The 27,133-nt window shown below is 45.3% G+C and overlaps 1 protein-coding gene across 3 annotated transcripts in view; it reads left to right on the top strand.

Annotated features, from left to right (window-relative positions):
• crybg1a (crystallin beta-gamma domain containing 1a) overlaps positions 1-27,133 on the top strand; it is a 51,764-nt gene that overhangs the window by 22,275 nt on the left and 2,356 nt on the right. Inside the window, exons 2-22 of one of the 3 annotated variants that reach the window (XM_076300758.1) lie at positions 1,275-1,359; positions 5,768-6,124; positions 6,541-7,178; positions 8,983-13,003; positions 13,499-13,537; positions 13,761-13,879; positions 14,704-14,860; positions 15,543-15,682; positions 17,817-17,943; positions 18,909-18,944; positions 20,624-20,829; positions 21,131-21,257; positions 21,565-21,710; positions 22,704-22,830; positions 23,199-23,228; positions 23,724-23,836; positions 24,120-24,252; positions 24,740-24,879; positions 25,408-25,531; positions 26,004-26,162; positions 26,496-26,658. In XM_076300758.1, coding sequence (XP_076156873.1) covers positions 1,275-1,359; positions 5,768-6,124; positions 6,541-7,178; positions 8,983-13,003; positions 13,499-13,537; positions 13,761-13,879; positions 14,704-14,860; positions 15,543-15,682; positions 17,817-17,943; positions 18,909-18,944; positions 20,624-20,829; positions 21,131-21,257; positions 21,565-21,710; positions 22,704-22,830; positions 23,199-23,228; positions 23,724-23,836; positions 24,120-24,252; positions 24,740-24,879; positions 25,408-25,531; positions 26,004-26,162; positions 26,496-26,658 — 7,187 coding nt within the window. Of the gene's footprint in view, positions 1-1,274; positions 1,360-4,827; positions 4,908-5,767; positions 6,257-6,540; positions 7,179-8,982; positions 13,004-13,498; positions 13,538-13,760; positions 13,880-14,703; positions 14,861-15,542; positions 15,683-17,816; positions 17,944-18,908; positions 18,945-20,623; positions 20,830-21,130; positions 21,258-21,564; positions 21,711-22,703; positions 22,831-23,198; positions 23,229-23,723; positions 23,837-24,119; positions 24,253-24,739; positions 24,880-25,407; positions 25,532-26,003; positions 26,163-26,495; positions 26,659-27,133 lie in introns of those variants that run through there. The other 2 variants (XM_076300757.1, XM_076300759.1) reach the window with 2 other exon arrangements.

The raw sequence follows: 27,133 nt of genomic DNA, 5'->3' as shown, positions 1-27,133 counted from the left end.
GGTCGTACCTGTAGTCTGATGCTTTCCCATCAGAGAGGTGTAGCCAACAGCAAGCTATGCCCTGGCATGCTTCAGACATGATGCCGTGGTAGAAACACGTAAAAATGTCATAATAGAAAGATAAATGTTACATGCCATGCCTGTGGTATACTCTGCATTAATAATATAGTGCATTGGATTAGCACAGATGGTGATGTTCAGATAATATGATCAGACGACATATTATTATCTGTTGTTATCGGCTGACGGTGAGCACATCATAGTATTTACTGATGTGAAATGAAGTGTAATGAAATGTAGTGTTGTTATTGTTTTTTGTTTGTGAACAGAGTGCATAGCCTTTAGGCCTACATACAGTATTTGATGTAGACGTTAAATTATGTTTAACCAGCTGCATCCTAGCTGACCAGTTGCATCCTATTGCGGTCACTAACCCAGTTCCAACTGTTGTCGGGTGTGGCTTAGAGGCGTGACGACGGGGAACCAATAGCATCAGGCTGGTCCTATTTGAAATGTGTTGTTTGAAGTGTTTTTAGAAGGGAACTGATGACAAAGAACTGAGGGAAATTGGGGTTTTTTGAGGGAAATTAGATTATGCAAAAGCAGCTGCTTGTAGAATTCTAGGCCACGTGAATTTAAAAGCACACCATTCAGGTTATATGTTGTTTAAGGGGTGTTTTTGTGATCTACTGGAGTCAGCCATGATATGATGTTGCATATTTCAGTCTTTTTATTTCACACCTGCCGTAGTTGGCTGGTCTGGTGGATCATTCTACTTACCAAATACCTGGGGTGGACACGTATGACATATTAGGAGTCTCTTGAGGATTCAAACTTGATTCTTGATTGTAAAAACTGACTCTGGTTCATTTACAAATGTCTGTCACCCTCTTGTGGACAGAAATAGCATCACCTCCTACTGTGATTAGCAACATCAAAGGATATCAATTTTCATGAAACTGACAATGGGACCTCTGCAAGCTACAAACTGTATGTAGATGTCAACATAGTATACTAAGACTGTTGTAATAGTCACTAAGGATATCTAATAAAGTCTCTGATATCACACATTAAAAATGGAGGGCCACTTTTCTACCTCTTTTCAGCTTTAAAACCCAGCCTATATGTGTAAGCTTAAGAGGGGTAGCCATTGTTTCTTGTATAATTAGATTTTGCAGTGTGATAACCTCTCTCTCTTTCTCTCTGTCTCTGTCTCTCTCTCTCTCTCACTCAATGTCTCTCTTTCTCTATCTTTCTCAAACACGCTATTGCAGGTTTGCAGATGATGATGAAAATTCCTTTATGTATGCCGAGACCTCCTCAACCCTCAGTCTGGATATCTCCCGTCTGTCCAAGAAGGTGAGCCGTCCTCCTAATCCAGACTCCTCCTTCCTATTCAGCCAGTCTTTGTGTGTTGATTAGAATGTATTAGCACTCACAATATACAGTGAGATATTATTAAAAACTCTTGAAGGAATATATAAAGCATAGCTTTTTAGCTGGCGCAGCTGTCCCATATTCATTCTCTGTCAAAACTAAGATGATTTGTAATATGTGGGGCAAGGGTAGCTTGGGTGTTATCATGGAGATATTGGCTGTATTACAGTGACTGATTTAGACTGACCAGCAGGGGGCAGTAGAAGGCTGTGTTGCAACAATGTCTTGCCAACCAAAATCCCCCTTGCAGAGACTGGAAAAGGATTATCAACAGTTTATCAACATCGTCTGGTCTCTCATCTTATTGTTACCAAATCGTCTGGTTATTGCCAAAAGTAAAAGTAAATACAGACACTTCAGTAGAAGACCAAACAATATAGTCAAAGGTTTTGTAATGGTAGATAAAATTTCTAGACTGTTGCATCATAACTGTAACATTTACTGGTAGGATCAGTGTATGATTGTTTTGTACACCTTTCTTTGTCATGGATTTACTTTATTAAGCATAATTTCGCAGAAGCAGTATTGAAAATAGCTGGCAATGAATCAGTTCATTCAATTATAAGATTCCTGATTAATTTGCTCCAGATTTATGCGTACGCCTTCCACTCCCTGTCTTTCCCTTAAAGCCCATTAGCTTTCTCACTGTATTGAGCGCGGTGGAACAAAAAGTAGTTACGTAACCTCAAACAGGATGTTGGGGGTGCAGGGATCCCGGCTCTGGGCCACAGCACCAAGACTGTTTGGCAGAGTCTGCCAACTGTGTTCACAAAAGCCAAATTAAAAATTGGACTAATAACACAGTCACTGTATCGATGGGATTTGCGTTCCATAGGCACACACTGGTACAGATCATTCATTGGTTCCTTTGACGATCTGTAGAGGTCACTGTGACACATATCATTCACTTGGAGATGGAGACCTGGTCTGACTCAGAGTCAGGAACCTTTAGTACTAAAGGTCCAGTTTTGGAGAGGTGATGGTGTCTGGGGGCAGCCGTGGCCTACTGGTTAGCGCTTCGGACTTGTAACCGGAAGGGTTGCCGGTTCGAACCTCGACCAGTAGGCACGGCTGAAGTGCCCTTGAGCAAGGCACCTAACCCCTCCCTACTCCCCGAGCGCCGCTGTTGTTGCAGGCAGCTCACTGCGCCGGGATTAGTGTGTGTGTGCTGAGTGTGTTTCACTAATTCACAGATTGGGATAAATGCAGGGATCAAAAGAGTATATATACTTATACTTATACTGAATCAAAACCTGTGACCTCTGTAATTTAAATTCACCATTGTTCTGTTCCAATGTACCTGACAATTGCCACAAGCTGTCCTGTCAGAATAAACAGATGGCAAGTTCCCAATTAATGTTTGCACAGGCTCGTGAATGTGCCACTCTTCCATTGTTGTGAGATGATTTGCTGCGTCAACTGATACCACATGAGACGATAACGTGTTCTTTCCTTCTCATGGACACATGGCTGCAGGGAAATGTGTGTACACACGGTCAGCACTGAATTGTCCACCAAGCTGTGTCTGTGTGCGAAACCTGATGATGCTCTAAGTGCCGACTTCTTCTAACCGACACAGATCAGAGGAGTGAAGGGATTGACAGGTCAAGAGGTCATTCCGATAAGTTATTGTTATTGTTGCAGAAAACAATTTTGTCATTTCGTGCACAGCCCCTTTACAGTTCATAGAATAATGGGAGCATGGGATTGATTCATTGCATCCCCAACCATCATGCATGGCCCGCACTCTGGAGGTGTAGCCTGCAAGCTACCTCAGGGAATGGCAGTCTTCAGAACACCCAGCTATCTAAATAAGGCATTGTCCAAATGCACAAATACACATCTTGGTACACTATCTGTATGTAGCTGAAAATACCAGAGTACTTTCTCAGACAATTACAAGCATTGCAAGCCAGTGACACTATTGCTTTCTCAGTGTCAAGTAGGCATTTATGGTATGCAGCTTCATTGACGGAGTAAAGGTATTTGAGTGTGATATGACTGACATTGGGTTGGGTTTTGTTTTGGCCTGGTTGAATCCATCTCCATTTGCGCACTGCACTGTCTTTGTATGTTCATACTGCACTGGGGAGTGAACTGTGACGTCTTTAATTTGCGTCCCTTCATTCCTTACAATTACACCCAGTGTGTAGAAAATAACAGGAGGATATTTTGTAGAGTTAAAACATATTTGTTTTATAATCTAATGTTTGGCTGCAAACTGACGATAGGAGACCATTGGCTCATACTCATATCATAGACATAATAGGAAATATTGTTTTCTGAGTATCAAAACTGCAGTTTGAAGAAACTATTTCCAGTGCAAGAACTGAAGTACTTTGGACAAGAAAACATTGCATTGCACTACATGGGTGCGGTGGTAGTGTAGTGCAATGCAGTGTTTTCTTGTCCAAAGTACTTCAGTTCTTGCACTGCAAATAGTTCCTTCAAACTGGGCTAGTGTGCAGTAGCCTGAAAGTTGTCGGTTCAATTCCCGGCTTCCACCGTTGTGCCCTTGAGCAAGGCACTTAACCCCAAGTTGCTCCGGGGACAATGTGATCCCTTGTAATATAGCTGACATATGTAAGTCACTTTGGTCAAGAAGTGTCTGCTAAATGTAATGTAACATGTAGGCTACTGCAATTTGCTGCTCTATACTGCAGAAATGCAATATTTTGGACATGAACTTCATTGTACTTCAGAAAAACTGCACTTTGATTGTCCCAAAACTGTTTTGACTGACCCATTTTTTTGTAAGGGAAAGTTTCGATTTGATGAGGATCTGAGAGCCATCCTGCTGAAAATCTGTTTTTGTTTTTAACCTCAATCTGCTATTGTTTTTAAGCTTCAAAATTATAAAGTGATAGTTCCCCAAGCATCACATAAAATTCCACTATTATGTCTTCAGCAGATAACTAATATTTTAAAACTCCCAGGTAAAAAATTAATCAGGTAGGCTAAGAACATGCCAGTATTATAGCGAGTGTGGGCACTTTATTACAAAGAGTAATTCATCTATGATAAGAGAAAGGGTGTGGCATGTTTGTCAGTCAGTTTTTTAGACATGTCTGAATAGGCTAGACAGACTATGCTCTTTACATACAACCTAGCTACCTGAGGCGCATGTGACATTTCAGGCAGAGAGCAGTGTCCGAGCTAGGTTGGTTGGCTGCAACAGTGACCTCGTCATCCACCGGACACAAGTTCTGCTGGACCGCATTTTCTGTAGGCTAGTTTGATTTATCTTATTTGATAAATGAACAAGAATGTTTAGTGTTTGAGACACAGTTCATGTTTCATTTTTATGGACTGAAATGAGGAGTCATTATGTTTTAATGGACTAGCCTAATGAAGCTGCACAGAATGCGGAACGGATATTGACCTGAGAGTTTGGCTTGACTTTTTTTGTCTACACAGAAAGCCTAACGTCTCCTAACATGTCTCTAGATACAGGGCACGACGCCAGCCTGGTAAGGAACTAATTCAGTTGTTCTCTTCTCATCATCGCTTACGAGGGTTAAAAACTTTTTGGCGTTCTCCAGTATCCTGTTTCGACTTGAGAAGGGACGACCAGAGTAGCCCACGGGAGGGGCGTGGAAACGCGGGCATTTGGGATGTCGTCTCATAAACTTGAGCATGCCTGACCAAACTTTACGCAGTTATCCCCTACAACGATAGCCTACTCAGCATGGGAAGGAAGAACTAGCCTCTTGTGAGCCATTTGAATTTCATTGATTGTGCGAAATAGTGGGGTTTTGATTTCAGAATAAACAACATGAATCTGTGGTCTTCGTGTTAAGGTAAAGGCCATTTCTTTCACATATGCTTGCGTGATAAAATATTCTTTTCGCTTACGTGTTGTTGGTTTATCGCTAAGGCTTTTTGCTTTGATATGACTTGACCTGGTCAGGCATGGTGTGTTTCACAGGTTGACTGAGGTTGTATAACTTCATCATAACAATGCAATACTCATAAGTGAAAATATTAAACTTATTGTAAACCAGCACACCGTGTATGAAGTGGTTGTTACATTGTTACATCTTCATCTTTGTTGTGTTGGCAGTTGTACTGTAATGGTTTGCAAAAGGTGATAGTGTTGCTGAGTTAATCTCCTGCCTTTTTATATAGCAGTTATGCCCAGGCAAGCATAAAGTAATGATGTTCTAGTCTCTGGTACTTTTGTTGACTTTTGTTTTCAGTCCCATAGTGTGTGTATCTGTGTCTGTGTTTTCATGTGTCGCTCCTCAGTAGATTCTCTGCATAGTTCAACGACTTTGCCCCCTTAACTTTGATTCTCTCTCTCTTTTCCTAACCGTTTGTGTGATGCCAGAACTCTGGGGAGAGGGGAGGAGGAGTGTTCAAGCGTCTGGGCAGTTTCTTGGGCCTTCAGAAGAAGAAGAGCCGCAGTGCCTCCCAGAGCAGCCTGGGGTCCCCCAGCGCCGGGGCGACCACCCCTTCGGTCCTCAACGACGCCACCAGCATCTGCAGCATCGCCTCCATCATCGAAGACGGCGGCGACCTCCCATTCGCGGACTGCTCCGAGGACAGCGAGACCGAGAGCGTCCGGGGGGTGCATGTGTGCGAGCTGAAAAGCGTCATTGAGAAGAGCACAGAGCATCTGCCGGAGGGCCAGGCGGACGAGCAAGGTCCAGGCAGCAGGAGAGGATCAGGGGCAGACCAGCCTGAGGTGAGCGAGTGGAGTCTGGTGGACGAGGTGAACAAGAAGCTCCAGGAGCACCAGGATAAGGCCGCAGGCAGAGAGGGATCAGAGCCCAGCAAAGCACAGACCGCTCAGGCCACTATCACAAGCCCCAGTCAGGTGGGTGGTCATTCAAAGCTGCTGGCACAGCTTTAGAGAGGGCATAATCACATTAGAGCTGGAATGTTCAGACTACTATTTTTTGTTCTCCTGGTTCAGTTGATTTTCCGTCCTCGACTGTTGTTGTTGATTATATTTAGCTTCCCGTGTTAAAGATAATAAACAACATGTTGTTGTCTCTCTCCTCTTACTCCTCCTCTTCCTCCTAGACTCATATCATCACCATTATAAGTGTCTCCTTACAACTTCAATATTTTCTTTTACGTCTTCTTGTGCTTGCTTAGGTCAAATCTCCTGTGAAAAAGACCGTTGTGATACCTGCACTCAGTAACCGTAGCAACTACTCAGCTCTTGTGGGCGTGACTCTCGGTTCCAAGTCCCGAAATTCGAGTGTCACCGGCCCCATCACCGAGGAGGACGAGGAGGGGTGCGAGGCAGAGGGAGGTGACGGCATGGGGAGGAAGGGCGCCGCGCGCCGGAAGCCCCGCAAGCTGAGCACTGCGGAGCCTCTGTCCCCCACGCAGACGCACACACCCACGCAGGCTGGGCCACAGGGTGAAGAGGTGGGTCCCTCCACAGACTCACCTGTGCTGACCCCACCTCCTGCACCTGTTGGAGCACAGTCTGGTGTGACGCCAACACCTGAGCCAGAGGTGCCTGCTCCAACACGGCAGACTGCACACACACCCTGCTCAAAAGAGGAGTTGCTCACACACACACCCTCACCGGAGGGGGACCAAACTGCCTCTCAGCAGGAGGCTCAGAGCACAGAGGAGAAGCGCAGGAGTGTGAAGCTTTCCCACAGAGAGAAGGTGTTCGCCAAGCGTGTGTCTGTGAGCCCCCAGGCCAGCGTGGACAACACTGACCACATAGCCCAAGAGCTTGACCCAAGGAGTGAGACTGGACAGACGTCAGTAAAACTGTGAGTACCTGCTTTACTGTGTGTTTGTCTCTTTACCTCCACGGACATCACTGTGTGTGTGTGTGTGTGTGTGTGTGTGTGTGTGTGTGTGTGTGTATGTGTCTCTGTGTCTGTGCCTGTGAGTGTTTGTGTGTTACTGTAGGAGAGAGAAGAGTGCAATCTGAGCCCTGTGTTCCCATGGCCTCTTATAGTGGTGAACAATGAAGTGCAGTTCCCTTTACAAAGACCAGATCCTGCTGCAATATTGACTACAGAGCCTGTTCTATTAGCACCAAAATTTACTCAATGGCCCTCTCCAATCTAACCAAAAATGCATACACATCCTTTTCAGCTGGAATCCATTATGTCTAGTAGCAATACCAGCATTCCTCAGTAATAACATTGCAGCCAGCAGTTTCAAATACAGAAGAAATAATTCCTACATAAGTACAAAATTAGCAAAGCATCAATATCTTGTAATAAATAAATAAATATCTACAATATCTTGTAATAAACCTATTGAGCTGTTAGTACTATAACCCCTTCTTGGGATTCCATTATTTTGAGACTCTTTTTTTACTTGTCATGTCTGTAGATATAGTTTTATTTACTGGCAAAACTGTCAACACAGGAGGAGGGGTGTCAGCATTCATAGCCAAACGCGTAGGGAGGCTCAGGCTGGCCGTTAGGTTTGTGGAAGTACAGTACCAGAGGCAGTGAGGGCAGTGAGCTGGTATGTTGAGCCGTTAAAAGTGAAGTCTGTGGTCGGGCTATTTTTGAGTGGCTCTCCCTTCTGGAGTGTCTGAGTCATGCAAGCGTTCGCTGCTGCACACATCGTCATGACTCAAGGTGACCACAGCCTTGCTCTTTATCGGCCCTAATGAAAACACACCAAACAAACTGGACACAATAGCAGCCAGATAGCTGCTATCTCAGGTTTCACGCCCATTGAGTTCTCTGGTCGGATTTATGTAAGGGGTTGTGAGATAAAAAAAGTGTTTCTTTTTTAGTGAATGAGAAAAAAGGGTCTGTAATGGATAGAAGTAAATGAGGGTGGCTCATTCTTCAGCAGAGCAGTGTTGAGTTTCATAACAACTAAACACACAGAGAAAGAAAGATGGAGAGAGAGAGACTGAGAGAGAGAGATAGAGAGAGAGAGAGAGAGAGAGAGAGAGAGAGAGAGAGAGAGAGAGAGAGAGAGAGAGAGCCATAAACATCATGGGATGTGGAAAAGGATTTGGGCCAATTTTCATTTCTGTACATCTTATTACATTCTTCACTCTACACTAGGGAGAGTTTTGAAAATTACAGATGTGTCCTTGAAGCTTTAGAGTACACCAGCCCTGTTGTTATTGTGGCTTTTCACTACAGGCTGTTTAACCCTATGCGAGACCTATACAGAGGTCCTTTTGACAGCACATTTGCTACTTAGTGGGGTTGTAACATGTGGTTTAATTACCTGTAATCGGTGTGTTGACACGCTACCAGAGGAATCTGCATTTTCATGTTTACTGTGGTTTTTTGGGGGAAATTACTGAAGTGCATTTGGTGTGCTCTATGTGCGTGTAGTTTTGTTCTTTCCTTGGTCACGCATGTGTTTGTGTGGGTGTGTAGTTGCACGTGTGTTTGCATGAGTATGTCTTGTGGGTATATCAGGGAGAGAGAGAGAATTCACTGTGGCTCTCCTTCCCTGAGCAGGTTTTTCCTTCCTGTCTTTTGGTGTGTGTGTGTGTGTGTGTGTGTGTGTGTGTGTGTGAGAGAGAGAGAGACTTAGAAAGAAACATGTCTTCTTGGAGCAGACTATAATTCTGTTGTCATTTTGCAGAAATGTGAAAGTAGAAAGCAAGCAGCTGCTAGAGGAGACAGCAGAGCCTGGAACAGATGCTCCTGAGGAGAATCCAGGCATTCAGCACGTAGACAAACTTCCCACAGCCACTGTCAACACCGAAATGCCAGTTTCCAAATTGCAAATAAGCCGGCTGGGGTCAGGGGTCGTCAGCAGACCAATCAGACAGGCGGACAGTGAACCTAATGAGTCTCCTACCCCAGCTCAGCGCCCGCCAGTGGCCCCAAAGACCAAAGCAACAGCAGAAAAGGGCCGGACCTTGTTGGTGAGTGATGGGGAACCACAGAAAACTCCCAAGACCGGAAGGGAACCCAGGTCGCCTACAATAAAGGAGTCACCTAACAACAGCCAGACAGAGATTAAGTCTAAAATTCCAAAAATGTCTTTCTCTGATGGTGCTCCAAAAACTGCCCAAGGAACAGATGGCAGTGGAGATGTTAACGGTCGTTCGACATTTGGGAAAGAGCGAGGAGGAAAGGGGAACGGGCCAAAGTCAGATGACCCTAATTTAGGCGACCGGATTGCTTTGTTGCCTGGGGAGACTGAGACGAAAACAGACGGAAAAATCCTGAAGGCGCCCAGTGCCACAAGACCAACCACAGAGGCAGTGCCAGGGTCTGAGGAGGCCACACCCTCTGAGGAGCCTGCCAGCCCCCTCCCACTGAGAGAGGCTGACAACAGGCACATTAGCCGAGACCAAACAGGAAAGCCCTCTGAATTGACTACAGTAGAGAAAAGTCTGGAGAGGAGACAGGGCGCTTTTTTAAAAAACACAGGCGCACCAAGTGGACCCAAGGAAAATTACAGTGTTAAATCACAAGCACAGACACCCACTGCCAAGAGCAGGCTCCCTAAAGTCACTGAGGGCGCCTCAGTCAGGAAGCCCGTCGACGGTAAAGTCAAGATAAGTGACTCAGGTGGAAAGAGCGCCCTGCTCAAAAACAGATTGGCAAACATGGCCCCTCCCTCCCTTTCCAGGAGCAACCAGCAGCAACAGCCGCAGCCGAGCACAGACGGGGCTGGGCCCTCCCTCCATGAGAGCTCCAGGAAAGGCAAATCAGAGGCCTCACCTACAGGAAGTCGGCTGCCCCGCCCCTCTCTGTCCAGCCCCCCCTGGCAGTCTTCGAGCGAGGACTCCAGCCACGGAGAGGGTGAGTCACTCAGCCCAACGGTACTGGCTGAGGCCAAGCCAGAGAAACGTGACTCACAGTGTACAAACGGACACAGCGCTGACAGCAGAGGCTCAGACGCTGAACACAGTGGACCTGTGAGAGCTGCAGCTGTAGAAGGCGCCTCAGGAGTGGAGCAAGGAGAGAGCTGCAGCCCGAACAAGAAGCCTCCTCTGGCTAGAAAACCCCTCCCATCCCGCCTCAAGAGCCCCACAAAACTCAAAACTTTGAGGGGTGGTGAGAAGGCGGAAAATTCTGCCCAGCTCGCAGCTCCAGTGACAGAGCAGCAGACTCCAGAGCAGGGACTCGCAAAGAAGTCCTCCGCAGAGAAGGCTGAGAGAGAGGCAGTGGCTGTTACTGACATGGGCAACACACCGAGCGAAACAAACTACAGCAGCAGCAGCAGCGATGAGACTGTTACGAAATCCGACGCAGAGTCCACTGACTCCGGGGGCTGTAAATCTCAAACAAATGAAGAGCAGACCAAGCCAGATGTGGATCCCGCGGACAAGGTACAGCAGAGCAAGCCAGATGTGGGCCGCCCCGCGAGGATGGAAAGTAAACATGCGCAAGAGAAAGGAGAAAAGGGAAAATCAAGCATGGTGAGTGTAGCAGAGCATGTGGTGGAGAAGCAAGCTCCTGCAAAGCCTGCTGTGGAGAAGACGGCCAAACAGAGAGGGAAAGACAGTCCAAACCCAGAGGAGGTGAAGACAAACAAACCCACCTCATCTAACTTGCCTTCATCTAACATCGAACCGCCTATGAGCCCAAAGAACAGAGAGGCTTGTAAAACCACAGCAGAAGTTTCTGAGGAAAAGCCTGCTCCTGAAAAGACTGTTGAGAAGACACCAAAACAAAAAGGAAAGGATAAATCAGAGCAACAGGAAGTGAAATCTCCCAAACCTATCCCATCTGATCACACCTTTGCACTTCCAAAAGACAAGGAATCAGCTACTGCTTTAGTAGAACGTGTAGAAAAAAAGCCGGTTCCTGAAAAGATGTCTGTAGAAAAGACACCACAACAAAAAGGAAAGGCCACACCTGAACCACAGGAATTAAAATCTCCTGAGCCTCCATCACCAGACCGTGTCGACAAACCTCCCAAGAGTCAGAAAAACACAGCATCAATCCAAAATGCCTCAGACGTCTCCAAAGAAGTGAAGGCTAAGCACACGGAGAGGCCAGTGGAGAACGGCCTGGACGCTACTGCAGCAGGTCCACCCACAGCAGTGTTTACTGCAGTCACAGAGAAAGACTTAAGCAAAGCTGAGAAGGAAACATCTCAAGAGAGTCAACAGAGGAGCGTCACAGAATCCCTGAAGAAAGAAGAAACCGTTTTAACACCAGAGGAGAGCAAACCATTGGTCGCAGATGCACCTGTGAACACAGGTGAAGCGAGAGAAATGAGGAAGAAGAAAAAGAGACTTTCAAAGACAGCAGAGGAGACTGAAGAGAGCATTAAGACCCCAACTGATAATAGCGAAATACAGCAAGAAATTGAGAAACTAGCAGACAAACCCAAAGAGCAACAGGACTCCAAAGACTCCCAACAGATGAATAAAACTCTGATAGAGAACGCCACAAACCAAAATAAAGCCGAAGAAGCACCAAAGACCATTTCTTCCAAATGTCCAGATGAGAAACCAGTGACTCTCTCCAACTTGCCAAAACCAAAGACAAGAGATGCTGAAGATGCTCCTAAAGAGCACATGGCACCTGTGGTATCTCCGGCCATTCAAGATCTCCTGCCCATTAAAAACAAAGCTGAAGTCAAAGAGAAAGTGACATTTGCTGCTTTAAAACCCCAGGAGGAGACTGAGAAGTCTAAAACTCATAAAGCAACCACAGTAGTCAACGATCCTCCCAAAAACCTCCTCTCCCTGAACCTCAGCTCCACAAAGAAGGGTAATCAGGATGCCCCATCCAGCTGGCTAGATGTAGACAACAAATTTGGCAAGAAGCGTGCAGAGAGGAATATGGATTGCTCTGTCAGCGATGACGACAACCTTGATGCATCGGACGACTTTGATAACTTCATCCGGAACATCAAGGAGCTGGGGACACCTTTCTCGTTCCCTCCCAGAAGACCTGGCCAGGCCAAGCTGCCCTCCCCTCCCTTTGCGATGCCCGCCATCAAGGAAGACAACTCTGAGAAGGTATTCGACCCCAAAACGTTTGATTTCGGGAAAAGGAAAAAGAACTTCGCAAGAGATCTGTCTCCCGCTATGGTCATTAACAGAAGTAACAGGGACAAAGCCAAGGTCCCACGCAAGCGCATGACCGAGGACAGCATGATATACCAAGAAATCCAGTCCTCCTCACGACCAAGCTGCAAAGAGAGAGCTGGAAGAGAGCACCACAGGGGCGAGGGCAAACTCCTCGATGAGGACGACAACAAAGACAAAGAGGCAGCTGAGGAGAGTGGGTTGGCTTCGTCAAGGCTGGGGCGAATCTCCATCTTGTCCAGTCTAATGCAGTGGAATAAACCTGTTAGGACTCCTTTCTCTGCTATGCCTGAGGCAGGTGAGGCCGTTACCCCTGCAGAGCGTAGCTCACCTGAGTTCCAACCCAGTCCCACCTGTCCGTCTCCACCTACCTTTACTGACGTCCATCTGCCTGACCTACTGGAGAAGTATGTCAAGAAGAATGACACCCCTGCCAGCAATCCAAAGGCCTTTGAGCCACCTTCTCTGCTGCCAACACGGGAAAATAACAGTGCCCCAAATCCACTCACCTCAGGCATACATCAGCACAACCTCCTTGGACTCACCCCTCCTCCACACATCATCCAGCCTCCACCTAAGAGCAAACTACCACCAACACCGGTCAAGGTGAGTTCTTTTACTGCGGGGGTTACTGTTACATTAATAGTTTTATTAGAAAGTTGTGATGACTGAGGCCTGTGTAGCATCTTCTAGCTGGATGAACATGATCAAAGAGACATGAAAAGCTTAGGTGTGACCCTGATATGTTAGTGCCTCTCTCTGTATATTTTCTTCTGCTCTCATTTCCCGCTCTCTTTCTCTCTGCTCTGCTTCATCCCTTTGTTACTGTAGTAGCTGTTTTTTTGTACTTTTTACTGTTGGAAGGCTGGGTCTGGGCCTGTTTAGTAATTTTCCACAGAGTTTGTCAACCTCTCTTTTTTTTACTTCTGTCACCCTTTCCCCCTTTCTATCACTACACCACCCTCTCTCAAGTGTATTTTTTCATTTGTGTGTTATTGGGATTGCATAAGTTATGAAATACAAACTGAGAATATTAGCCATTACTTGTGTGACTCATTGTCAGCCTTTTATAAATATGTCTTCTGATTGTGATTCTTATAGATTCCCACATCAAGAGGATTCCACAAACGCCCAGGAAAGGTGTGTCTTTCTGCTCATGGCTTCCTTTAAATTTCCCTTAGAGTTCTGTTAGTCTCAACTTGTCCCTATGAAAATACCTGTAATTCAAACTTTAACTTAAGTATTTTTCTTTTTACCAATATGGGAAAAGGCAGATTGGTTATCAGGCATCTCTGTTATCTCTGAAGGGTGTGTGGATATCAGATTGATCAGTGTCTGATCTGTCTGTCTATCCTCTTCACAGATGGTGGTGTTTGAGCAGGCTGAGTTTGGCGGCCAGGCGGCTGAGATCTTTGGGGACGTGGAGGACGCTTCCTTCCTGCAGCTGTCTCCTGTCATCTCAATCAAGGTGGTCAGAGGATGGTAAGAGCTGGACGCTAGAGGCGGAATATCTAACTCATGATGGGGAAATCCTCCCCAGGGTTACAGTCCAACTCCTGTTTGCATGGCTCTTCAATCAGGAGTGATATCAGCTGGTTTACTGGCAGGGGTCCATAAAAGGGATTTTATTTACTTGAACTTTTGCTGATACTGTTGGCCGTGGACTTTTCAGGAACACACAGTAAAAGCCCTAAGGCAATTCATTTCAGCTCTACTGAACCTTCCGGTAGGCTTTGATTTAGGGACTAGATAAACAAACTGGAAGGTAGCCTTTCAAAATGGTTGTAGGAGCAGGTATGCAAATTTGTTTATATAACTGATACTGTTGACTTTTCACAATTGTTAAACATGTGCAGGTATTTTTAGCCGGCACTTCTCCACTAAATCAGTATTTATGAGGTACCTATTAGCAGTCTAAACAAGGATGAAGAAACAGAACACTTCTATTATAGACCACTTCACATTCTAAAGCTATGAGCAAATCCAATCCTCGGCCCATCACATGCACAGTAGGTCCTGTTAGTGTTCCCACCTAAGCCTCTTGCTTGGGGATGCTTGACACTGTAACGAGTTAATTAAATCCAGCTGACTCCGAGCTACAGCGTTGTTTTCTCGCTTAGTCTCGCTCAGTCAGTCACACTCCTCTTATGAGTCATGTGTTATTAGTCATCATTAGTCCTGACATGCTCCTGTTCTGCCTAACTACCTCGGGGGGACAGCTTTGTGGTTAGGTGACTAAGCCTGTTGCGAACACTTCCTCTTTTCATGACATCACGTCCTGTCCTGTCCTGTTCATTTGACCGCAGCTGGCTGCTATACGAGATGCCGGGGTTCCAGGGCCGGATGGTGGCTCTGGAGGAAGGGCCCATGGAGCTGCAGAACATGTGGCCGGAACCGGAGCCACCGGGACTCGCCATGCCAACGACCCCCTTGAAGATCGGATCCATACGGCTGGCAGTGAAGGTGAGTGACAGTTGACTATCCACAACTAACTTTCAACTGCAGGTGCAAGCATGCATTTGAAACTTGAAGACAAATGATGTTGTCACATACTTCAACAGAATGTGTCAATGTTATTGGTTAACTGTTGGTTTGATATACCTGTCCATGCAAATAAATATTCATTGTACGCATGAACAGACACAACACATTGTGACTAAAGGTCTTGATATGCTGTTGCCAAATAAAAATTCTTCAGCAGGTGCGTCAGAGGTGTGGAATGTAACTGGGAATATAATTTATTATCCAGGAAATGCCCATCCCATCTCAACTGCATTTCGTTGTCTTTGTACTTGTACTCTGCACAATGACAATAAAGTTGAATCTAATCTAATCTAGTGACAGTTTGTTTGCAGTATTAAAGGCAAACGATTCCCCTACATTTTTTGTGTTTAGACATATTTAAATATTTAGAGATATTAAATTATGTATTTGTGTATTGTGCATACATGAACAAACTTACCTAACTATGTATTTTGTGTAAAATATTCTTTGAGACATAACTAAGTAACTAATTTACTAAAGAATTGTACTCTTGTAGCTTAGCTGAGGTTCATTGTTCATTGTTCATTTGAATTAAACCAAAATGCACCTTTAATTCAAATGGTCCCAAATAAAGATATTGTTGTTGTTCTGCTGACCGTAGGACTACAGCATGCCGAGAATCGACTTGTTCACTGAGCCCAACGGTCTGGGCCGCGTCTCCACCTTCACCGACTTCACCCCAGAGGTGTGCTCTTACTCCATCCCCCAGAACACTGCCTCCATCAGAATCCACTCTGGAGTGTGAGTTTCACTTCTCCCTACTGTGTGTGTGTGTGTGTGTGTGTGTGTGTGTGTGTGTGTGTGTGTGCGCACGTGTTATTAAATAGTATTCTCCAGTCCTGGAAAAACTGACTGCGTATTTAAGGAAACTGAAAACCCGCCTGGGCAGTGTTGCATGCCAGACTCAGCCATGCACCACATGCAAATGTTCACTTTCTCTTCACTTTCTCTCTCCCTCGCTCTTTTTCTCTCTCTCCTCATTCTTTCTCTCACTGTTTCTCTCTTTCTCTCTCTCTGTAATTGTGTGTGTGTGTGTGTGTGTGAGTGTGTGTGTGTGTGTGTGTGTGTGTGTGTGTGTGTGTGTGTGTGTGTGTGTGTGTGTGTGTGTGTGTGTGTGAGTACTTATAACTACTTATAACTACTGCTATTCAGTTTTTGCTGAGAATGGGGAGTCAGAATGCCACAGTAACCATAGTGCAGCATGCCTTTGCAGGGCCTAAATTTCACTGCGGGATTGCGGGTATTGCGCATAATTTGTTCAAGTCCCGCAACTCTAGCCATCATAATGCGAGAAATTCCCGCATACACTTTTACAGCCTGTCTGATGACGTTAATCTAATCATGAAGTGGCGTGAATGCGGTGCTATTGACCGGACGGATCAACTACCGTGTTGAATGGAACATAGCCTCATGCAGACGCAGACACACGTAGAGAGAGAGAGAGAGAGAGAGAGAACCACTTTGCGCTCATGCAAATAGGCTACGCAGCCATGGTTAACTTTTGGAGAGAAAATCTGGAGAGAGCTCCTTGGTAACTACCCTGCTAGCTCAGGTCACGTCTGCCAGTAATGCTCACTAAAATCATTAGTGAACATTGCAAAACACTTGATCCCAGAAAGGTTGTCTTCGATTAGTTAGTTTTTTGAACATTTATTTTATCTAATGACATAGAAAACATAATGAATTGCATCCAAATATCCTTATGCACTATGTACAACTTTTATTCACTAGCCTAAAACCGTCAGGATGAAGGCTAATTACTCTCACGTATTTCTTAAAGTGACAGGCACTCAATTACACCTACACATCACCAATGTGCACTCAATTAGACCTACACACCACATTAAAGATATGCCTAAATGTAATGGTTTAAAAATCAATATGAAGCATTCAAATTACTAAATATGTTTAGCTACTAGTAATAACTAGTAAAATACATTATTAACTAAATACACTATATGAATTAAAAAATATATGAAATAGGAACATATCACACAGGCCATCATGTTCAGTGTGTGTTTGTGTGTGTGGAGAGAGTCAAGCAGAATCTAGGATGGCCACTGTTGTGAATGATCCCACTACAGTATATTCAATATTACTGATGACGTCAATGTGGTGGGGGCCCCCAAATCAAATACATTTTTTAAAAAGTATCGAAGAAGTATCGAAATCGCAATTCTTGACTTGGTATCATAATCAACCCCCCCCCCCCCCCCCAAATTGTGTAAATCCCCCCTATATGAATTCCCCCCCATTTTGAAAAATGAATTTTAAGCCCTGCTTTGTTACCATGGTAATAAAAACACATGTCATATGATCGAGATTTCTCAACCTTGGATTGTTTTCAAGCCCTGCCACTGCCATGTGATGTCTCAGTATATCAAAGTGCAAAGCAGAGCCCATCCTCTCCATCCTTTGCCACTCCCTGTTTTATGCTTGTGTGTGTGTGTGTCTGTCTGTGTGTGTGTGTGTGTGTGTGTGTGTTTGTGTAGCTGTATGTGTATATCTCTCCCACAAGTGGAATGTTAACAGCCTGCTCATGCTTGCCTAAAAGAGAAAAAAAACATTCCTGTAGCCATTCTCTCTGTGACATGTTTCGCTGCCCTGTAGCAATCCCCTTGTTTACATCTGTTAGTTTAGTCATGCTGTTTATGTGTGACAGTATAACAGCAGAATTAGACTGTATACCTGTGTGTACCTGTGAGTGAGTAAACATATACCTAGCAGTCAAACTGTTTACCTTTACCAGACCTGTTATAATTATTTCGTCCCTGTGTGGGTGTGTCTGTGTCTGCATATTTGTGTGTGTGTGTGTGTGTGTGTGTGTGTGTGTGTGTGTGTGTGTGTGTGTGTGTGTGTGTATTTGTGTCTCCAGGTGGTTGGTGTATAGTGACCCAGGGTTTCAGGGTATGTTATCAGTGCTGGAGGCTGGAGAGTTTCATTATCCAGAGGCCTGGGGCTTCCCAACCCCCTTTGTGGGCTCCCTGCGGCCCCTGAAAATGGTACACAATCTCTCACTCCTACCTAACACACTCCTACCTAACACAATCTCACACTCCTACCTAACACAATCTCACACTCCTACCTAACACACTCCTACCTAACACAATCTCACACTCCTACCTAACACACTCCTACCTAACACAATCTCACACTCCTACCTAACACAATCTCACACTCCTACCTAACACACTCCTACCTAACACAATCTCACACTCCTACCTAACACAATCTCACACTCCTACCTAACACACTCCTACCTAACACAATCTCACACTCCTACCTAACACAATCTCACTCCTACCTAACACACTCCTACCTAACACAATCTCACACTCCTACCTAACACACTCCTACCTAACACAATCTCACACTCCTACCTAACACAATCTCACACTCCTACCTAACACACTCCTACCTAACACAATCTCACACTCCTACCTAACACAATCTCACACTCCTACCTAACACACTCCTACCTAACACAATCTCACACTCCTACCTAACACACTCCTACCTAACACAATCTTGCACTCCTACCTAACACAATCTCACACTCCTACCTAACACAATCTCACACTCCTACCTAACACACTCCTACCTAACACAATCTTGCACTCCTACCTAACACAATCTCACACTCCTACCTAACACACTCCTACCTAACACAATCTCACACTCCTACCTAACACATTCTCACACTCCAACCTAACACGATCTCACACTCCTACCTAACACAATCTCACACTCCTACGTAACACATTCTCACACTCCAACCTAACACATTCTCACACTCCAACCTAACATGATCTCACACTCGGTTGGGCTAGACTAATTAAATATAAGAATAATATTTACACAACACATTGAATAATATGTACTGTAAGTAACCTTTCAAACACAAAGGTGTGAATGTAAACTAGATATTGAATATTTGTATGATGAGTATGTATTATTTCTTCCTCAGGGTGGGATTAAAGTGGAAAATCCATATGACGTCAAGGTAATACAACACACATTATATTTGTATCATTCATCACAGTAGTTTAATACCTCTGCAAGCTCTGGAGAATGGCTGATGATAAAGTTGATAATTCTTTCACTGTGTTGATGTGGAAATTAGTGATACGGTTTCTTATAATGACAGCGAGACAATTTACCCAGCATCACAGATCATTGCAGGGTTTAACAGTTATACATACAACATTGTGAGTATGGCCAGAGACAATCCAATGTTACTCCAAGCATAACTTTAATTTGGCTTTTGGCATTTTGGGTTAAATGTTAAATGTATTTCTTGCCAGCAAAGCTGAAATCCGATGCTGTGATGTCCATCTTGTCGTCTCTGCTCTTTTAGATGAATGCAAAAGCTTTTGTCAGGCTGGAGAATCGTTGAGAACAATAGTGGAGTCAGTAACAAAAGGGCACTGGACCTTTGCTGAGACACAGAGGCCCTTTAGTGCAGGGCAGTTAGCTCACTGTGTGCTCTCTCTTGCTCTCTCTCTCTTTCTCTCTCTTGGGCAGGGTGAAGGTGTGGCACTAGGCCCACTCAGCTCACTGATGTGTGTGTGCTTGTGTGTGTGTGTGTGTCTGCGTGTGTTTGTGTATGTGTGTGTGTATTTTTGCGGGTTTGTGTGTGTGTGTTTTCTGAGTAGGGGTGTGTGTGTTGTTCTTGTGTATACGTGTGTGTCTATGTGTGTGTGTGTGTGTGTGTGTTTGTGTGTATGCATGTTTGTGTGTGTGTATATTTTCCAAGAGAGTGTGTGTGTGTGTGTGTGTGTGTGTGTGTGTGTGTGTGTGTGTGTGTGTGTGTATCATTTCTGAGAGTGTGTGTGTGTGTGAGTGTGTCTTGTGTGTCTCAGCTGGGACTAAGAGCGCTGCCGAATTGGGCACTGCTGAAAGTGCTGCTTGTCTGCAGGCCCAGTCTCCTCTCAGCTTACACAGCCTCTTACCGAGTCCAGTCCAGGACTCACAATGCTGTATTGTGCCTCAGCTTTGGTCCAGTGATCACAGTTGCCCAAAGTTTCTTACACAGCAGAGTTTTGTCTGCTGAAGTGACCACAGGGATAGGTTTATGCCAACGTTTCTGTGAAGAGACCTAGTCATGAGCGCTAAAGAAATCAAATGAAGTTGAAGTGAATATTGTGAGACTATCAGGTTCCCAGCATTGGTTGGGTATTGTGTAGACTAAGGGCCTTAAAGGTGTAGTCCTCCATTATGATCCATTAAACGTTTTTGTCTCACTCACTCACAATACACTACAGTAGTTGCTTGTTCTACATGTGCATTGTGCATTTCTGCATTGATTCGGATTGAAACGTACAGTATTCCATGCTATCAGCCCTGAAGAAGCAGTGATGGAAGGAATGCAGTTGATTGGCTGTTGAGTTCACATTTAAACGATCTTTCACCAGGATCAGCCTCTTTAACATAGCCATGTTTAACTGTTAGACTTGCAAGAGATCAGATACAGTCTGCTGCTGTCACAGCTTGCCTCAGCTGTGGAGGATCCTGAGAGAGTTCTGTAGGTATTTTTCTCTGAGGGAGTCAGACTGCGCGCTTCCTCCTAAAAACCCACCACTCCGGCGCTGTTGTAGAACATTCCGGTGAAAGCAAAAGATAAACACCAGCTGGCCCTGTCAGCATTCCATCTTCTGACCCCCTGGAATGTGTTCACCTCAGGCCTTGGTCTACGAGAAGCCCCAGTTCCAGGGAGAGTGCATGCTGCTGGACTCCGACGTTTGGGACTTCGGAGAGGGGGAGGGAGAGGAGGAGAAGAAGGAGGAGGAGAAAGAGGGAGAGGAGGAGAGAGAAGGATGCCTCAACAGCCCAGCTGGCAGGAAGAAGACACTGAGCACTGTGGGCTCCATCAAGATAGTTGGGGGATTGTGAGTCATCTGCTCTGTATGCTTTGCTTGACATACAATAAACACCTAATAAATATAGGCTACTATGTAATACAAAATAACTATATAATATAAACTATATAATAACTTTATAGCTATAACTATATAACTAAAGTGAATATAGTTCTTTAAATATCTCATCCTGAAACACATTTTATATATGAACAAACATATATAACATTATGTGCAAAAATATACATACACATCTTACACAAAAGGCTACATCAGGAAAAATGCTGATAATATCCTGATAATGTCCTGATAATGTTGTTTGACCCTACAGGTGGGTGGGTTATGGAGAGCCTGGTTTTGAGGGTCCACAGTATCTTCTGGAGGAAGGGGAGTATGCAGACTGTTCAGCCTGGGGAGGCTTAGGGGACACACTGATGTCTCTACGACCTGTGCAGTCGGTGTGTACACACACACACACACACACACACACACACACACACATACACACACACACACACACACACACACACACACACATACATACACACACGCACACATATACACACACACGCACACACACACACACACACACACACACACACACACTTTTACACAGTACATAGTGTATACACAACAACACCATCTGTGAAAGCACATGCGCATAACCTCCAAGTCTCTGAAGTGACATATACTATTCTCTCCATCTCCATTTCTCATCTGTCTCTCTCTCTCTCTCTGTCTCTCTCGCTCTTCCCCTGTCCACAGGATCTGACGTCACCCCATCTGAAGATGTTCAGTGAGGTGGATTTCGGGGACAGAGGTGTGAACATAGACCTGTTTGTTCCTGTGCCGAATATGGAAAGTACTGGATATGGCTCAAGGACAAGGTCTATGGATGTGCTGTCTGGCATGTAAGTACATAGCATGCACACACACACACACACACACACACACACACACACACACACACACACACACACACACATGCCATTATCCATACTGCACCTGTATGTTCACAGAGTATCTATGCACTGGTGTCATGTTTCTCTAAGCATTTTTCTGCCAGACTGTTGGTGGGTGTGTCTATTGACTGAGAACAACACACTTAGACACACACACACACACACGCACAGAGATACAACAGGACATCTCTGTTACCTTAATCCTGGCACTCTAATCCAACCCTGCTTACAAACACCAGTCTCCGAATGATCTCACGTTGTCCACCGTTTCTGTGGTAATATAACTCCATATGATATCACCTGCTCCAGCCTTTCCCTGCAGTCTTCCTCTGCCCCATTCCTGTCTCTATGGTCACTGCACACTCATCTGCTTTGCCTCTAACAGCTGATCTGAGATCAGTAGGATGGCCTGTCCACACTGATTTGCAAGTGAACAAGTCAGGACGGGGTGCTGAGGCAGTGTGCGGTCTTTCTGGCATATCACATTTAGTTGCACAATATCATGGGTCTTGCTTGCATCATAAGCTGCCTGGCAGATGGTTTTCTTTTGGGAAAAGTGTGTGTGTGTGTGATACGGGTGAGAGATGGTAGTCATGACATAGAGCAGTAGCTATGACCTGCTGTCATCACTACTGTTAATTGTATACTGTGGGGGTTTTAGTGGCTTAGTGAATGTCTTCTGATTGTGTCGAAAATTGGCTTTGGATTAACTACATATGCAGGGCTTAAAGTGTTCAAGCACTGTGCCTGAATTCAAGGATGAGCTAGTGCATTTAAGATTTGAAAATAGGCAATTAGACTATAGTATATATGACGTTCTCATAAATGTCTTGATAGCTTCAGGCACAGAAATGTTCATTGCTTTGAGCCCTGGATGTGTAGAATACACACATCTGTAGGAGTGTCTGTGTGTCGTTGATGAGTGAGTGTCCCCTCTTACAGCTGGGTGGTGTTTGAGAAGGAGGGCTTCTGTGGTGAGCTGTACGTGCTGGAGAAGGGCCTCTACTGCACCCCTGAGGACTGGGGCAGCAGGACACCCGCGGCGGCCTCCGTCTTGCCCGTGATGCTGGTAAGGAGCAACCACATGAACTGACTGGACAACAGTGTCAGTGGTGTTTGAGCAAGGCACCTAACCCCTCACTGCTCCCCGAGCGCCGCTGTTGTTGCAGGCAGCTCACTGCGCCGGGATTAGTGTGTGCTTCACCTCACTGTGTGTTCACTGTGTGCTGAGTGTGTTTTACTAATTCACGGATTGGGTTAAATGCAGAGACCAAATTTCCCTCACGGGATCAAAAGAGTATTTATACTTATACTTATACTTTATACTTATACTTACTTATACTTATACTTAAATGACAAGGCTTAAGTAATAGCACTCACTGTGGTTGATTCTAATGTCCACTGATTCTCACCCTGTTTTCCCCCCAACTTTCCCAGGACAATGTGGATACTTTGAGCAAGTTTAAGGTAAGTGTGTATGTACAGTAGATGTATGTTATCATTATAATAGGCACTAACAGAAACAATTCATATAATACATTTATAAATGGTCTGAATTCTTATTTCTGATGTGCTGTAGCATGGGACAGTTCATAGTCCATAATTCATGGAATAGTTTGATAATGTAAAGCCACCCAAGGTAGTGAGTAATAAAGGCTTGAATATGGATCCAAAAAGGGAGATCCAAGGTCTAACAGGAGCCAAGGAGCAGGACCGGAGCACTCAATGCTTTAACGTGTTTTTATTTGTGCAAACTGACTAACGTTTCGACGCCCATGCGTCTTCTTCAGAGTCAAACGTTTGACTCTGAAGAAGACGCATGGGCGTCGAAACGTTAGTCACGTTACGTTAGTCGTTAGGCACCAACCAGGCTGAAGCGCAAGTGACCCCCTTCTGCGCTTGAATAGGGATGTATAGTTGCTGTAGTGTCCTTCACTCAACCAGAACATGTTCTCCGCACAGGCACTGCTGTTCCCCGAGCCTGGGTTCCAAGGAGAACCGCTGCTTCTGGAGGACAGCACAGCCAGCCTTCCTGATGGGTTCCGCCTAAGCTCGTGCAAGGTTCTGTCTGGAAGGTGAGAGCAGAGCCACAAAGCTAATGATTAAAATGATTGAAATGGTTGATTAAACATTGACTAAAAATGATTCATTAAGACTATTGCTTTATTTTGGGATTCAAGATATCCTTAAATCATTAAAATCATAAAATCAAATAAAATCAATAAAAGCATAAAATCACATGATTTTATGTGACCAAGATTTGTAACAGGACTTGTAGGTGTATTGTCTGTGCTCACATATGCATTTGTTTGTTGTGTGTGTGTGTGTGTGTGTGTGTGTGTGTGTGTGTGTGTTCAGCTGGGTGGCATTTGCAGGGCCTCAGTTTACAGACCTGATGTATGTGCTTGAGGAAGGGGAGTATTCAACTCTGGAAGCCATGGGCTGCGAGGACACACAATCTGGCATCTGCTCCATTCACACCATAGCACACGTGAGTATGCCGTGCCTGTGTGTGTGTCTGTGTGTGTGTGTGTGTGTGTGTGTGTGTGTGTGTGTGTGTGTCTGTGTCTGTGTGTGTGTGTGTGTGTGTGTGTGTGTGTGTGTGTGTGTGTGTGTGTGTGTGTGTGAGAGAGAGAGAGAGAGAGAGAGAGAGAGAGAGATAGAGAGAGAGAAAAAGCTCTGAGCACTCTCACCAAGGCAAAATAATTATTAACACTCCAATCCCTTTGTGGGGTGATTTTAAAGATGTGTTCCTCAATGTGTTGCTTATCTTCTATGGAAACTTGTCCACAGTCTGTTTTTTTCATCACGTGGCAACTCCTGGCTACTTCCTGGGTAGCAATGTTTGACAGATGTAGCAACAGTAACTAGGAGGGGGGTGGCTTGCTAAAGGTAAATTATTCTGTGTGTGAAACAAACCTGCTCAAATGCATCCATGCATCCCCCTCTCTCTCCCTCTTTCTCTATTTCTCTCTCAGGAGTTATCTCTTCCCTCCATCACGCTCTTCTTCAAGCCTGACCTCAGAGGCAGGAGGACAGTGTTGACAGACAACGTAGTGAACCTGTCACTGGCAGGCATTGATGGCCGCACACGCTCAACACTGGTCAGCGGCGGCATGTATGTGGACACACACACACACACACACAACCATGCACACACACACACACACACACACACACACACACACACACACACACACACACACACACACACACACACACACACACACACACACACACACACTTCCAGAGACAAATGATGCAGATCAGTGTGATGCCATTCTTCTACACATGCAGAGAGCACACTCAGACACCTGTTTGATTTGGTTCTATATGTTTATAGTCCTTCCTTGCACTAAAGTGTACATTTTGCATGTGTTTTCTGGTTAGCAACTCTGTGTACTTTCGTGGTTCCATTGCTTGAAATTCATGATTCTATGTGTGTGTGTGTGTGTGTGTGTGTGTGTGTGTGTGTGTGTGTGTGTGTGTGTGTGTATGTGCGTGTGCGTGTGTGTGTGTGTGTGTGTGTGTGCGTGTGTGTGTGTGTGTGTGTGTGTGTGTGTGTGTGTGTGTGTGTGTGTGTGTGTGTGTGTGTGTATGTGTGTGTGTATGTGTATGTGTGTGTATGTGCGTGTGTGTAACACAGCTGGGTATTGTATGAGCGGAGCAATTACAGAGGGCGGCAGGTCCTCCTCCATCCCGGCAATGTATCTGATTGGCTGCAGTTCAGTGGCTGGCAACGAATCGGATCCCTGCGTCCTCTGATGCAGGTACAGAGCCCTGCCCTGGTAAAATACCAGCCTCTCTAATGACCCGTCCTTCCTGACACAAGAGTAGAACCATCTGGTCCAGGAAAAGGAAGGCCACCACAGTTTATGCCGACCGTTTGCCAGTTGGCTCCGTTGGCCTAGAAGAAGAAGAACATTGTGCTCTGTTATTGTTCTGAACAAACATGAACTATCAACACTAGGAGCACATTATTAGCACTGAAATATTATATCACTGCTAGATCAGTATGGCAGATCACCAAATCTGAATGTGTGTGTTTCTGTGTGTGTGTGTGTCTGTGTTCGTGTGTGTGTTCGTGTGTGTGTGTGTGTGTGTGTTCGTGTGTGTGTTTCTGTGTGTGTGTGTGTCTGTGTTCGTGTGTGTGTGTGTGTGTTTCTGTGTGTGTGTGTGTCTGTGTTCGTGTGTGTGTGTGTGTGTGTGTGTGTGTGTGTGTGTGTGTGTGTGTGTGTGTAGAAACCGGTGTATGTGCGTCTGCGCAATGAGGAGTCAGGCTTTGTGATGTCGCTGAGTGGACCGCTGGACGACATCAAGCTGCTGCGAGTGCAGGCCCTGGAGGAGAGCGGGGGGCCCGAGCAGAGCTGGCTCTACTGCAACGGCCTGCTGCGCTGCAAGGTGTGTGTGTGTGTGTGTGTGTGTGTGTGTGTGTGTGTGTGTGTGTGTGAGTAACTGCTCACTACTCTGCATAGTTGCACTGACTGCACTGTAGTGTGCATGGATAACTCAAATAGAGTCTTCTTCCCATGCTCAATACAGTCTTGCAGCTCAGATGTGTCTTTACAAGTGTGTGTGTGTGTGTGTGTGTGTGTGTGTATGTGGGTGTGTGTGTAACATGTAAGTGCTAGACCAGCATTACAGCTGTCCCATCTCACCTCCTGTACATGCACGTCACAAAGCCCCAAACAGCCTGTCCCAGTAAAAGGCCATTCCTCTATTCCTCTCTCCCAGCTGGTGGAGGACTGTTGCCTGGAGACATCAGGCACCGTGGTGATGGCCGGCTGCCGGCTGACCGTCTCGGCCGAGGCGGGGAAGGAGAATCAGCTGTGGGACATCACACCGGACGGACACATACACACACACATCAATCCTGAGCTGGTGCTAGAGATCAAAGGTCAGGACTCTCTCTTATGCTCTATTCTAACTCTCAGTAGAGAGTTCCAGAACTAGCTAGAAGTTCTACGCACAAAGGTTTCAAAGGGCATCATAACCCTCAACAGTTCTGCAAAGCAGGCAGTCATTCCTTACATCAAAAAGGGCTTTACATTCTTTTCATCAAAAAGTACTTTTACACATCAGTTATGTCAAACCGACTTAAAAAATGCATAAAAAGATTGTGTTGCCTTCTTTTCCTGCACATTCCAGGGATTCTTCTTCCCAGGCAGTTATCGTGAATTTGTTTACATTTTCTATTTGCTCACAATTTTACTGAGAAACGAGACACATGAGACGCTGAAGAGGCACTTTCATTTTTTACAGCTGAACAGAGAGGGAAGAGAGAAGGGCGTGAGTGTTTGTCTTTAATGAGTAAACATAGCCTGCAGGCAGGAGAATAGCTCGCTGAGGGTATAACTCACTTCCTGTCATGG

This window comes from Alosa pseudoharengus, unplaced genomic scaffold (assembly GCF_046254945.1).
Source record: "Alosa pseudoharengus isolate Yale_2024_CS ecotype anadromous, Long Island Sound unplaced genomic scaffold, YU_APseudo_1.1 YU_APseudo_1.1_scf_22, whole genome shotgun sequence".
NCBI lineage: Eukaryota > Metazoa > Chordata > Actinopteri > Clupeiformes > Clupeidae > Alosa > Alosa pseudoharengus.
The sequence above is the reverse complement of the archived record's forward strand: the minus strand, read 5'-3'. Positions and strand labels throughout refer to the sequence as shown.